The sequence below is a fragment of the Mustela nivalis genome (assembly GCF_964662115.1).
Source record: "Mustela nivalis genome assembly, chromosome: 16".
NCBI lineage: Eukaryota > Metazoa > Chordata > Mammalia > Carnivora > Mustelidae > Mustela > Mustela nivalis.
In genome coordinates, this window is record NC_139035.1 from 29,731,007 (window position 1) to 29,743,682 (window position 12,676).

Genomic DNA, 12,676 nt, shown 5'->3' on the forward strand with positions numbered 1-12,676 from the left:
CTGAGAGGCGGCCTTCCCCCGTGAGCACTCCCAGCAGACCTCCTCTCGGAACCTGCTCTATCATCTTTTAACCTGCACCCCTGACTTGCCACGCCAATGCCCAGTGCCAATTTTACCATGTCTGCTGGACTCTTCCAGACTATGAACATGGAAAGCATCAGCTGTGCACTCATTAGGGGTTGACTTCTTACCTTCTCCGGGATGCTGTCCTTGTCAAGGTTAACCAGTTTTTTCAGGAAACCAGTTTCTGAAAGAAGCAACTTCGCTGAAGCCCAGTTAGGCTTCTTCTGCAGAAGAATGCAGACGGCATTCATGACGGTCAGCACAAGGAAGGGAGGCCGTGTGTACACTCTGCAATAGTGGTGGAAACCCAGTCAGCTTCACAGCTGACGTCGCACGCCCCCTGTAAACCGCCGCAGACGGCGATACACACAGATGCCGAACAGGCATTTTCGTAAGGATAACTATTTAGTCATTTCAGTTTTGGTTATTTTTAAATGTTTGGGTATGTTCAATATATGAGTAACTTTGCTTCAGGAAGATGACATGCATGACACTTAAATACGAAGAACAGTTGAGTTAGAGGACCTTTTCCGCATCAAAGTACTCACTGCGGAGTCTTTAAAGCAGGAGCTCTCATGTTTCACCAGTGCTGAGGTACTAAGAACTACTCGACAGAGACAACCGTGCCACTCCCCTTAAACACGTTCTCTGACGTTTCCTCACCCTGATCTAAGATTCCCAGCAAGAAATCACTGATAGAGCAGAGTGTGGGAGGGCGGGCGGGAGTGGGTCTCTCGCATGTCATTATTGGAACACTGGAAGCTGCTTCTTATCCATGTCCTCACTACCTGACACGCCTCGGCACTGTTAGTGAGAAGGTGATGCTCTGGAGAGCCAGGGGTCAGAAGAGCAGTCACAAGAAGTAAGTTTTGGTGAAGGGTCATGAGATTGTGGCTGCTATCAACAGCATTTGGGACTTGGGAACAAAAAGGAGGGGTCCATCCATGGTAATGATTAATGACAGTCATTAATCCATGTGAATCCAAATGAAACCATATAGACTTCCCAAAAGAAGGCAGGCAATGAACATAGATTTGTGTACACATAGATATGTGTACAACACTGTCTATAGGGGTTACCAAGAAGATTCCCCCTACCTTAAATTTCACCATTAGAGACTCATTTATTTAGATAAATCTTTGTTTTCATTTGCAGTCTACTTTTAAAATGCAGATATTTTTCAGAACTAAATAATTAAATCATTAACACTTCGTTTGGAACTAATTTCTCAGATGGCTTTTCCGAGATTATCAGCATGGTTTTTTTGAAAGAAGGAGAAAGATTGTAACAGAGGAACTAGGGAAAGAGAGATAAGGTCCTCAGAAGAGAAAGGAAATCTCCAAAAGCAAGTTTTTCCTCAATTTTGCCTATGTTTGACTCTTTTTTAAAGCAAACATAATGGGAATATGGTTAAAATAAAATATATTCTCGATACAATTTTAACGTAAATTAAAGAGAAAACACACTCAATAGACTACAATCCCACCTACATGTCACTTTCCAGAAACAAATATACCTGATTCAAAGCAAGACCTACATACTTTGGAAATTGGCTTAAAGGCCTCATTACTACCCAGGAGTCCTCAGGCTTAGACTCTGGTTTGCCCCATCTCTATTTTCTACTATCCTCCTTCTTCCAGCAGCTAACAGTGCTAATCCTATGAGAGACAACCGTTTGCACTTTGTATCTTCTAGAGGTCTCTGCCGCACACCCTAAGAATTCCTACTGTAAGATGTCCCATTTATCTGGCGTTGAAATCAAAGTGAAATGCACATTAGCAATATCACAAGGGAGAATCCTAAAAACCAACCAGTGAACCAACCAACCAAAAAACCCCCAAGACATATGGGACGCAATCCCTGGAAGAGCTAGCGTTTTTTAAGCCAGGGAAAGGGAGTGGGCCTGCTCCAAAGAAACCTCTTGATTTGAACCCTCTTAACTTGAGCCCTTGTCTCACGCCAGACTCGTTCTAGGCACCTGACATGTTTTAAGCCATCCAGTCCTCTGATGACCTGTTATCCCTGTTGCATAAAAGGGAAGCTGAGGCACAGGGAGGCAATGGCAGGATCTCTGCCCAGGAAGCTTGGCGGCAGAGCCTGGGAGTTAGCCCAGGTCACACACCACCCGCAGAAATCAGGCTCACGGGTATTTGCGCTGGCCTCTCTCTGGGGAATGTCCTCCAGAGAAGAGCTAAGAGAACGGCCTTCTGGAACGAAGGCAGAGGCATGCTGCTACTTTGCCTGCGGGGACTCAGGCTGTCCCCTTCACCTTTCTGCCACCTTTCTGCCTTCAGACTTGTGCTTTCTGTGTCTCCTGCTTACCACACCCTACCCTGAGACACCTTCCTGGCGTGCATGCAAGTCCGTGCGGTTCTCCACTCCCAGGCCACCTGGCAACCGAGAACTCTCTCGCTTCCACGACCAGCCTGGGGCCTCTTTGCTGCACGAACACGCGAGAAGGCATTCCGGTGAATGAGGTCGAACAGGAGAAAGAGGTTGAGCACCTGCTCTGTTCCTCTTGTTTGTCTCTCCCCGAGACATTCGACCTACAGGGAGCGGCTTCAGCTGGGCGCTCTCCCCGGAGGGCCCCACTGATTAAAGACAGCTTGCCCTTCCTCTTCTCTTGTCCCTAGAGTTAAGCACGCGTGACAAATATCATGGCAGACCGGCCTACTTCTGCATCTTTAATGGAAATACTATTTCTGGTGAATAATGGACAACTCGGCACATCTGAGGGGTGACAGCAAACCCCAGTCGGGAGCATCTCTCCGAGATTTCAGCTAGAAACCTCAGGATCGTCCTATTTCTTCCCATGCAGCCTGCAGCCTGGCTGGCGGGAGCCTTCCTTTCTAGAGGTGATGTAAGATGCTGACACACCCCATGACCGATGGTGCCACAAGGCGACGACACTCAGCATGTGACACGCATGATGACAAATTTCAAGTCCCCAAGATGGCTGAGAATGACTCAGTCTAACAGCACAGGAATAGAGGCCTAGTCCCTCCTCCTTTGTGTCCATGTTTTATTCTGAGCATTCGCAGTTCAGACACATACAGGTGACCCACCTCAGCTCGGCCACATCGGCTTTGTCCAGGGCGCTCAGAGCCACCACCGCCTTTTCCAGAGCCGGCAGCACGCTTTTAACTTCATGGGCTGTTTCCTGCAACAAAATCAGAGGCCCCCAGATGTGTCCGAATGTACAAGGCTGTACACCATACAGTCTTCTATTTTGAACTTGGAAAGTAGCTTGGACATTTTTATGATATGCGCTACTTACACTGCTGGGAGCGTGTGCGTTATTCCATCCCCGATGAGACGCTGGGTGTGGTTCCGGCCTTTTCCATCCGACTCAGTGGGCAGTAGCAATGCCCTTTCAAGGGGTGGTCCCGGGACAGGGGTCACTGCCTGGCTAATGAGCCCCTCAAAGGGCCCAGACCCAGCTTCTCCCCACCCCCCACCGGGCCCTGGAAGGAGCTCCGCCAATGTCGGCAGCGATGCGTGTTTTCTCCAGGCTTGCACAAGTTAGACATTATAACTGCAATCAGGTTTTCTCTCGGGCCAGGTGTCACGGGAATGCCTGGGGACAGGTTTGGGGTCTGCACACAGTCACCTGTCTGTTTAATTTCCTGCAAGCTATGTCAATTAGGAATGCCTTCTAGAAATGCTTTTGCTGTCCCCTGTTGCAGCTTTCCTGGGCAGGTGACACTAAGTGCTCAGCCAAAGGACATATTGTAACAATTTATGCCACGAGGCCCAAGAGCTACATGGGTAATGGAGGGGAAACAAGATTTGCATACACCGGTCCGGAATGCGGTCTGTGGGAAGTCCTTGCACGCACCTTGCACGTGATCGTGACACCCGGTGGTGCAGCAAACACCACGCTACATGTGCCGGACAGCGTCCCTTTTTTTTTGGGTGGGAGTTAGGCAAAGCAAGCTGTCATTTTTTGCAAATGTCCCAATAACTGTGACGGATTATACGCTGGTGCTTACCTGAGCATACTCTTCCACAATTCTTTCTTCTTCGGCCATAATTTCTTCGTCCTGTTTAACAAGCATTTGGACCTTCTCCACGACTTGTGAATCTTTCTGCAGTTTTTCCACTAGAGCTTCCATTTCCTAATGAGACACGCAGGTCTTTTGAGAATGCATCTTCAGAGACATGGTATTTCTTCTTTAAAGACAAATTCGTTTCAAGACAGATTCATAAAACTCATTTCTTTGCTATAAAATTTACCAAAACCAGTCTGAAATATATTTGCTGAATAGACGAAAGTGCAAAGGATGACCAGAGCCAGTAAACATCATGTCATGCGACACAGGTCAAGTTTTAAAATATGCTGCAGACTGTGAGTTACCGCAGCATGGTTCCGGGTGGTGCAACGGACCACGGCAGAATTATGCTGCGTGAGGTGTTACAACTAGCTGGGGGCCTTTGTTATCATTGTTGTCCTTGTCTTGCCCATTTTACAGACAAGAAAGTTGAGGCCCACAGAGCTACCCAGCTGCCTGCTAACAAAACTGGGATCTGAAGCCATGTTGGCCAAGTAGCAGAGCCTCTGCTTCCCAACGCTGCTTTATATTAAACCATAAAATCTTTAAAAGCAATTTCCCAAACCAGATCTACCTTTGTTTTTTGTTCTATCTGTGGGCCAAGGATCAAGAGCTCCTCCTGCATCTCTGTAACAAGTACAGTTGCTTCCAGGATCTTGGAGACACCCATACGAAGATGATTCCTGAGGAGTTGAAATTAAGAAGGCATAAGATGTAAGGAAATGTCAGCAAAGCAAGATATACTACGATCTTGTATTGAAAGACAGCATGGTAAAATGTCAATTCTCTGCCAAATGGATATATAGTTTAATGTGATGTCCCCAAACTGCAGTGTGTGTGTGTGTTTTTTTTTTTTTTTGTAGATAAAGACACGCTTCTTCTAAGGCAAATGAACCAGGACGTTTAAAACAATTTTGCAGTAGAACAGGGTGGGTGGTACTTCTCTGCCTGATTGTGAGACTCATGAGGTCATGACTGGATCAGGACCGGGGTCCTGGGAGAGGGCCAGGCTCGTCGATCAACAGAATCGGACCAAGAAGCCAGAAGCAAACCCACGAAAGCACAACTAGCTCTTCATGAAGGTGCAAAAGTGGCAGCGGAAGGAAACGTCTTTGACAGAGGATGCAGAGGGACCGGTCAAAGGGCAAGAACCTCGACGTAAGCCTCAGGCCTGCACAACACTAAGTCAAAGTGGACCTTGGAGTGAAGGGTAAGTGGTGGGGCTAAGATATATATATATAGTTTGTAAGGAATAAAGTAAAGTAAATATATTTATAAAAATAAAATGTACTTTATTCCTTACAAACTATATAAAATCAGCAGACTACAAATCTGTTAAGTCAACAGAATTTTAGTCCTGACTCTAGCAAGCAAGATGAGGAAAAAGCCTGCAGAAGGTACAGTTTCTACTTCTTGGCTTTCCTAACCTAAAGGAATGTCATCAGCCGTGCCCTGCACACGGTCAATGATGCGGATGCTGTCGGGTATTTCCCCCTTTGGCCTAACGTCCGGACAGGTCTTCAGAATGTCTCATCTGGATTCATACAATAGCTTTCAGATCTTTGCTGTGAGTTTTCTTTCTCCAGTTTATCTCAGAGTGATCCTCTGAACCTACACGTCTGTATTACTCAGCTACGTAAACAGGGTTGTCACTTGTCTTGAGCTGCACGTGTTGGCCAGTGCTCAGCAGTTAGTTAACTCACCCCCAGGAGCAGGTGCTACTAAAAATAAAATGAGGGGGCGCCTGGGTGGCTCAGAGGGTAAAGCCTCTGCCTTCGGCTTGGGTCATGTTCCCAGGGTCCTGGGATCGAGCCCCACATGGGGCTCTCTGCTCAGCAGGGAGCCTGCGTCCTCCTCTCTCTCTCTCTGCCTGCCTCTCTGCTTACTTGTGATCTCTGTCTGCAAATAAATAAATAAATAAAAATGAGACAGCTGAAAAGACAGGGAGGCCACTAAAGCTCAGCTCCCGGGGGAGCACATATGTGGGGCAGGGGGTTCGGGACTTAGTTCCCCTATAACTGGAATGTTTCACTGTGAGTTCTGGGATGGGGGAGAGATGTGGATTGGCTGTAAGGGACCCAGACCACACGATGAACCCTCCCCCACTTTTTCTTCTCCCAGGTCTACCCCTGGGAAACGGGGCTGCTGGAATTTGTGAGCAGCGAGGAGGGGCTGGGGAAAGGGACCCCTCACCCGGTGCTTTGTTTACCACTTGATGGATGTGAGCAGTTATGGGTAGCCATGAGAACGATCATGCGTGTAAGGTGATAGTCTGAAGGTGGTCCTGGTCTGACCCATACATCGGGGTCGGGGGGCGGTGGAAGGTGTTCTGAGCCAGCACAAGGAGTACAAGGGAGAAACCACCAAGCCACCTAGAGATGTGCCTGGGCTGCTGGCACGAGTGCGGCACGGGCAAAGACAGGGAGGGAGGAAACAGCTGGGACAGGGACCGGTTATACCATTGCCGTCTCATGTCTGCGGATGGAAGGCAGCAGCCCCTGTGGTGGGAAGGGTACACCTTGGAAACTTGGATGTCAGAGGTGGAAGGAGGGTCCCCTAGTCTCCTGACTCCTGTGAGGGGGGCATCCGGCTGAGTTCCCAGACTGCTGTCGTCACCCTCAGTTTAACCACCAACCAATAAAAATCTCAATCCAAGGACTCAGAGAAACCACCAAAAGCCCCAGCCTCTAGGCCTGATGAAAGTTTACTGAAAACACCAGGACAAGGTTTACCTTCTAAACTAACAGGATTCCTGGTTACCTCGCTGCACGCTTGGACCCCAGCAATGGCTCCACACAGAGCTGACCCCGGATCCCCATGCCCCACCTGGCCTTGTCAACAGCAGCTTTAGAAGATGAGCCCCTGACCCTGTGTTCACATCAGGCTGCTGCTGAGGCAGCTGTGCCCCTGGCCCCCATTGGTCTGCCAGATGCAAGCTAACATGTCCAGCATGAGAGGTGAAGAGAAACTTCCATGGTCCTGGGTGTCCCGTGGCACGCCCCTGGATGCACCCGGGGAAACAGCACTCCTAACTGGCCCGGCTCCATAGTTGGAGCCTGGCTGCACTGTCCTCCCAGTGCTGCAGCCGAAGGACAGAATGAACTTGCATCGATCACTGTCAGGACAGGGAGGCCCCAGTGCCTGGAGTGGGACCCAGGTCAGGCGGCGGGGGATGGGGGGGTATGGGTGGGGGAGGGGGACATTGCCCTAGGGCAGCTGCTCTGTCCGGTTCCAGCAGCCGTCACACCCCTGCACAGGTCACGCAGACCTGGACACAACTGTTGAAGGGGTCTTGATGACAGCCTGTGGCCTTCTGGAACAGAGACTCCTGAGCTGGGGTTGCATGGCCCATTCCGCTCATGTCCCTGTCCTCCGGGGAGGCTGTGACGACAGTTTCTCCAAGTCGCTGGGGCTCTGATCAGGTACAAGACCTGCCGTGTCGTGCTTCCTTGCCCACTTTCCCTGGGGGCGGCTGGACACAGGATGTGCAGCCCCAGCGCGTCCCGCTGTCTGTGATATCGGGCTCCCCGTATGTCGGTGTTGTTCCCGGGATAAAGGCGCTGGCCAGTGGCTCCCACGGCCGCTCGTGCTTTCACGATGTGATTGAACAACAGCCTCTTCCTTGGTTGCGTGTGTGTGCCCTGTCTCCACTGACGGGCAGCCCTCAATGCCGGACCTCTCTGAAGGGCTTGTGCCGCTGCTGCCTATCCTCCCCCCACCCTGGGAAAAGCAGATTCGGGCTCCTTTTGTATTTGCGTTTCTTTCTAAAATTAAAAGCACCAATTATATGTATATGTGTGTGTGTGTATATATATATATATATACATATATATATATTTTAAAATTTGGTCTCAAAGTCTTACCTCTTTGCTTGCATGTCCTTCTCTCGTAACCTCAAAATGTGAGCAAATGTATCCATGAAACGCAAGTAGCTACTGGGAGTGACATAGTAATGCCTTTTGGTTTTCTCGAAGTATTTTGTGTTCAAGTCTTCTATACTTCTGTGGATTTGGACACATGTTGGGGCAAGTTTTTCTTTCAAGTTCTGCAAGATATTAAAATCAAGAGAAAACAACCCAATACACATAAAGAAAGAGAAAATAAATAACTAGGAATAGTTTCTCGTTCTGAGGTGTGGGAAGGAAGAAAAAGGCCCTGGTTGAATGGGACCAAGAGTAGAGATGCTTCGGTGGGTTGGATGGTGGTGGGGGATGAAGCAATGATAGGGCCCGTGGTTAAGGACGTGCCAGACTCGCCCTCCTGGGCCTTACCCTCATTTCTGCTATAGCCATCCGAGGATTTAGGGAGCCATCACCAAATGGCCTGGGTTCATGGTTTGTTTTCTTTTTTAAATCTCCCATTTTTCTTTCCTAAAGCAGGTTATCAATTACAAGAGACTCCACTTGTCTTCCTTGAGTAAAGTAAAGCTGTGAAAATGTCAGGGCTCAAAGGATATACTGATATGTGGATGGGAAAACTAGAGGAGAAAGTGTCCCCTGCTTAGTTTTGGAGAAAATTTGGAGACACAACCTAGCCCTGGTGCCCACCTCTAGCCCACCAGGGTTGGCCAGCCACCCAGTCCCCTTGAGCCCTGCTGCGTTTTCTTCCTGACTCTGCCCTTGGCCTTCGCTTTCCTTGAACATTTTGCCAAGTAGTGGCGTGAGCCCTTTCCCAGGTGCGCGCTGCACTTCGGGCAGCACTAGGAAAGATTCGTACTTCATGTGGCTCATGAATTCTCAGCTCCTCATGTAGGTGGTTGGTTATAGGCCAGTCAGAGAGCTTGACAGGGAGTACCCCGAAGGCTGTAGTGTCCCCACTGGGGACTGTTTCCCTTCGGGGAAACCCGCTGCTCACCATGGAGCAGGGGAGCGCAGAGACCCGGGCAGTGAGGAATCTGGGCATCTCTGACACAGGGCGGGTCAGTGGGCAAAAGGGACTGGGAACTGATAAAGAGTCAAGGCCAACACTTGACCTATTTCAGAGTTTTGCCCAGAGCTGCCTGTTTTTGCCTCCCCAGGATTCACTGCTCTTCAGAGACATAATTCTGCCAGATGCGTTAACAACCTGAAATCTTCTGTTGGATCTGATTTTTAAGAGGTTGCATTTACCTGTCTGTTCTTTAAATACACCTTTTCTCTTAAGAAAGAATTGGCTACGACGAGGAGAGCCTCTTTTGGCCACTTCTCATACCAGTCGATAGTGCAGGTGGTGATCATGGAGGGGTAGGCTCTACAATGCTGGCGGAAGGTCGGTCCTGCTGGACTCATGGTCATAAAAATATGAAGGTTTTTATGGATCCTCTGAAAATTAATAGAGATGCAAGCTGTTGAAATGGAATCCCCTGCTTTGGAAAAAATAGTACATTAAAAATTGCATTTGGAACTTGTTTCCATTCTTCAGTAGAGGCCACTCAGGTGCCCACTGAGCGCCTTCCACAGGGACGAGCCAGCCCCGTGGAGTTCTCACGAGGATAGTGGCCAGGTGGTGCTCCACATGACCCAGAACATCCCCTCAATGAACCAGGTCACACGAGAGAGTTTGGTGCTCGGCCCTGCCCAGGAGGGGACCTTCCACCAGAGGGGAGCGGGTCTATTTCAGCCTTTGCTCTGGGTTGGTGTGCCACTAAGATGTCCAGAAACTGAACATAGGAAGTGGTCAGAGTGAAAGCTGAAGGCCAGGAGAGAGACGGACAGACACTGTGGGCGAGCGCTACACGGTACTGGAGCCGCTACAGTTTTGCAGGGCTTCCTCAAAGTGCTGGTCTCCATGAAATCTCCCCGCAACCTTAGTCTCATGAGGTTGGGCTGTGTGGCTGCTGTTCCTGGCTCCTTGGAAGGACTGGCGTGGGCGCAGGGTCTGTCCTCATGTCTGTATGTCACTTTCAATGAAACCACATTACTGAAAGCAGCTTCAGGGATTCAATGTTCCTTTCTACTCAAACAGTTCAATTTGTAAAAAGTGAAAGATGTCTGAGTATCAAGCAACCTATTTTGCCAAAGAAGTGTAGTAAAGCTGAAAGCAGAGGAAAGTGTAAGATTCTTTTTCCTCCTTTTTGTCTTTAAAAAATGTATGAAAGCAAATCAAACTGTTCAATGCAGAATTCATACAACAGAGAAACGTTTAAATTAAAAATGAAGTTACCTCTCTTTGCTCTACCCATCCCCAAACTCCTTCTCGAAGATATTCAATGTTAATGGCTTCAAGTATGCCCGCACTATGATTACTGTAAGAGACTTCAAGTCATTTTTGGAAATACAGTATAAAATAGACATACAAATAATTAAAATTGATTTCTAACTGGGATTCTTGGTTTATTTTTTATTTCTGGAGTGCACTGTTCTCTGATGAGAACTTCTTTGCTCTTCCTTGCCAATCGCAATCTACACAAACCAATTTAGTAATAAGGCACCAGAGGGCCACAAGTTATCAGGATTTAAAAAGTAGGACCCGATCTACGCATCCATTCATGTGACGTCATTGTTCTCCCTCAACTCTGGACCCCATTTGTGGGATGTTTTACATCTTCTAGTGCCGGATCACTAAGCGTCCACTGAGGATGGAGGGTGGGTCAGGTCAATCTTCAGGTGACTCCGTTAGCAATAGGAACTGGCCCGAGAAGTCAGCTGGCCTGTGGTGCTCCCCTTTGGACACAATCTTATCTCCTACCTCTCTCACCTCTGAGTGGCTGGCTGGTCATCAGGCCTTAGCTCAGAAAGCTGAGCTCGATGGTCTGGCCTCCGTCTCCAGATGGACACACTGCTGAGGTCCCTGTAAATACCATCTGCTCGGTCTGCATTATTTCTGTCTGTTCCCATCACCCCCCCGGCCAACTCCAGGGTTATTTAAAGCGAAGCAAGAGTTCTTGTCTCTTACCTTTCCAGACTTGTTACCAACTATGGTCAGGGAGGGAAGTCAGTGTAAGAAATAAGCCTGTCATCTTACTTCTCTAGTCATTGCCTCTCGCTGTTATCATGCTCTTCAGCCACTGATAGCCAGGCACGCCCAGATCCTTGCTGACCTTGGATTGCCCTAAGGGAGTGGGGTATCTGCATACGGGAATCCAGTCACCAGTTTTAACTTTAAAAACTCATTTAGAGAACTAGGGGCGCCTGGATGGCTTGTGGGTTAAGCCTCTACCTTTGGCTCAGGCCATGATCTCAGGGTCCTGGGATCCAGCCCCACATCTGGCTCTCTGCTCAGCAGGGAGCCTGCTTCCCCTCTCTCTCTGCCTGCCTCTGTCTACTTGTGATCTCTCTCTGTCAAATAAATAAATAAAATCCTTTTTAAAAACCTCATTTAAAGAATTAAAACAAAACAAAACAAAACAAAACAAAACAAAAAACTATCCAGCTTGAAATTCAGGTAGAGAATTATAAACATAGTCTATTCATAATTTAACATGGTAACATGATAACGCCAACCCACAAAAGAGTACCTTCTGGAAGAACGCAAGGAGAGACTGCCTGTTATCCATGTAACCGGACTGTTCAACAGATCTCATCTTTAGCGCGATGGAGTCCAGCTCCTCGTTTTCAAACAGGTAAAGTATTTTCCTCAGATTGAGAATGCTATTCAAGTCTTCCAAAAACGACTCCTTAGATGAAACAGATATCCAATCAGGAGTGAGTAAATTATTTACATTTTCCACCCTAAATACACCGGAGACCCAGGACAAAGAAAAGGAGTTTTAATTAAAACATATAAGCATTTTGATTTTGAAAGTAAATCCGTGATTTAAAAAAAAAAATCTTTGTCTCATCCCCTCCTCAGGATGTTCCTGAGACCCTCACAGGTTTCTGGTGTCTCGGGCTTGGAAGGAAAGCGAGCTGTTTGTCAACCTCCAGAAGGGGCTGACAGAGCTGCTGTGGGGTCAGCTGGTCTCCTGGCTCGCCCATGACTGATGGACAACAGATGGGGCTTCTCCAACACCCTGGTCATTCCCTCCTGGTCAGGAGGTCTGCTTACCTACCCTGGTTGCTACTGCCTCGGCATCTGTTTCATTCTCTCAGAAGTCTGAGGGGAACCTTCCCTGACAGCAGCCCCCTGTGTGAGCTGCCCACAGAGTGACGAGTGGGTGCCAGCTGCTGAGAGGACTTTCCCAACAGTCTGTGCGCAGCAGCCATTCCTGCCTCCCAGGGTCTGCAGGCCCTATGCGCCCTTTAGAGAGACCCCCGTGGGCCGAACCAAACCCCACTCTTTAGGTGTGAGTGGGCCCAACTGGCCCTCACTGGGAGCCCAAGCCATGCCAACCGCAGGTCCTGGATCCTGGTCTCCCTGCCTGACCCCACCCTGACCACCCCATGCGGCCCCTCAAGGTATGCTTTCTCCTTCTCCCAGGACCTGTAAGAAACTTCTCCATTTCCATCTTGCTCTTGATCCTCTGTTGAACTATGGATCACTACCCAATACCCTGTGTCCCACTTAACAAATGCTAATCTAACTAGTCCTAACACCATTTTTGGGGGATTCATGTGGAAAGCAATGATGTGGTCAGGAGGAAGCTGGAAAGTGTGGAGAAGGGATCCAGTGACCTTGAAGTCCTGAATGACACGGGAGTCAAT

At 48.6% G+C, this 12,676-nt stretch overlaps 1 protein-coding gene across 9 annotated transcripts in view; it reads right to left on the reverse strand.

The window, feature by feature from the left end:
• Positions 1 to 12,676, reverse strand: part of DNAH14 (dynein axonemal heavy chain 14) — a 348,451-nt gene that overhangs the window by 84,396 nt on the left and 251,379 nt on the right. For all 9 annotated transcript variants that reach the window (XM_082704493.1, XM_082704492.1, XM_082704488.1 and 6 more), the window contains 7 exons: positions 11,551 to 11,709; positions 9,224 to 9,415; positions 7,979 to 8,160; positions 4,690 to 4,798; positions 4,056 to 4,181; positions 3,129 to 3,223; positions 192 to 351 (listed from right to left, as the gene is read on the reverse strand). In XM_082704493.1, coding sequence (XP_082560619.1) covers positions 192 to 351; positions 3,129 to 3,223; positions 4,056 to 4,181; positions 4,690 to 4,798; positions 7,979 to 8,160; positions 9,224 to 9,415; positions 11,551 to 11,709 — 1,023 coding nt within the window. The remainder of the gene's footprint in view (positions 1 to 191; positions 352 to 3,128; positions 3,224 to 4,055; positions 4,182 to 4,689; positions 4,799 to 7,978; positions 8,161 to 9,223; positions 9,416 to 11,550; positions 11,710 to 12,676) is intronic.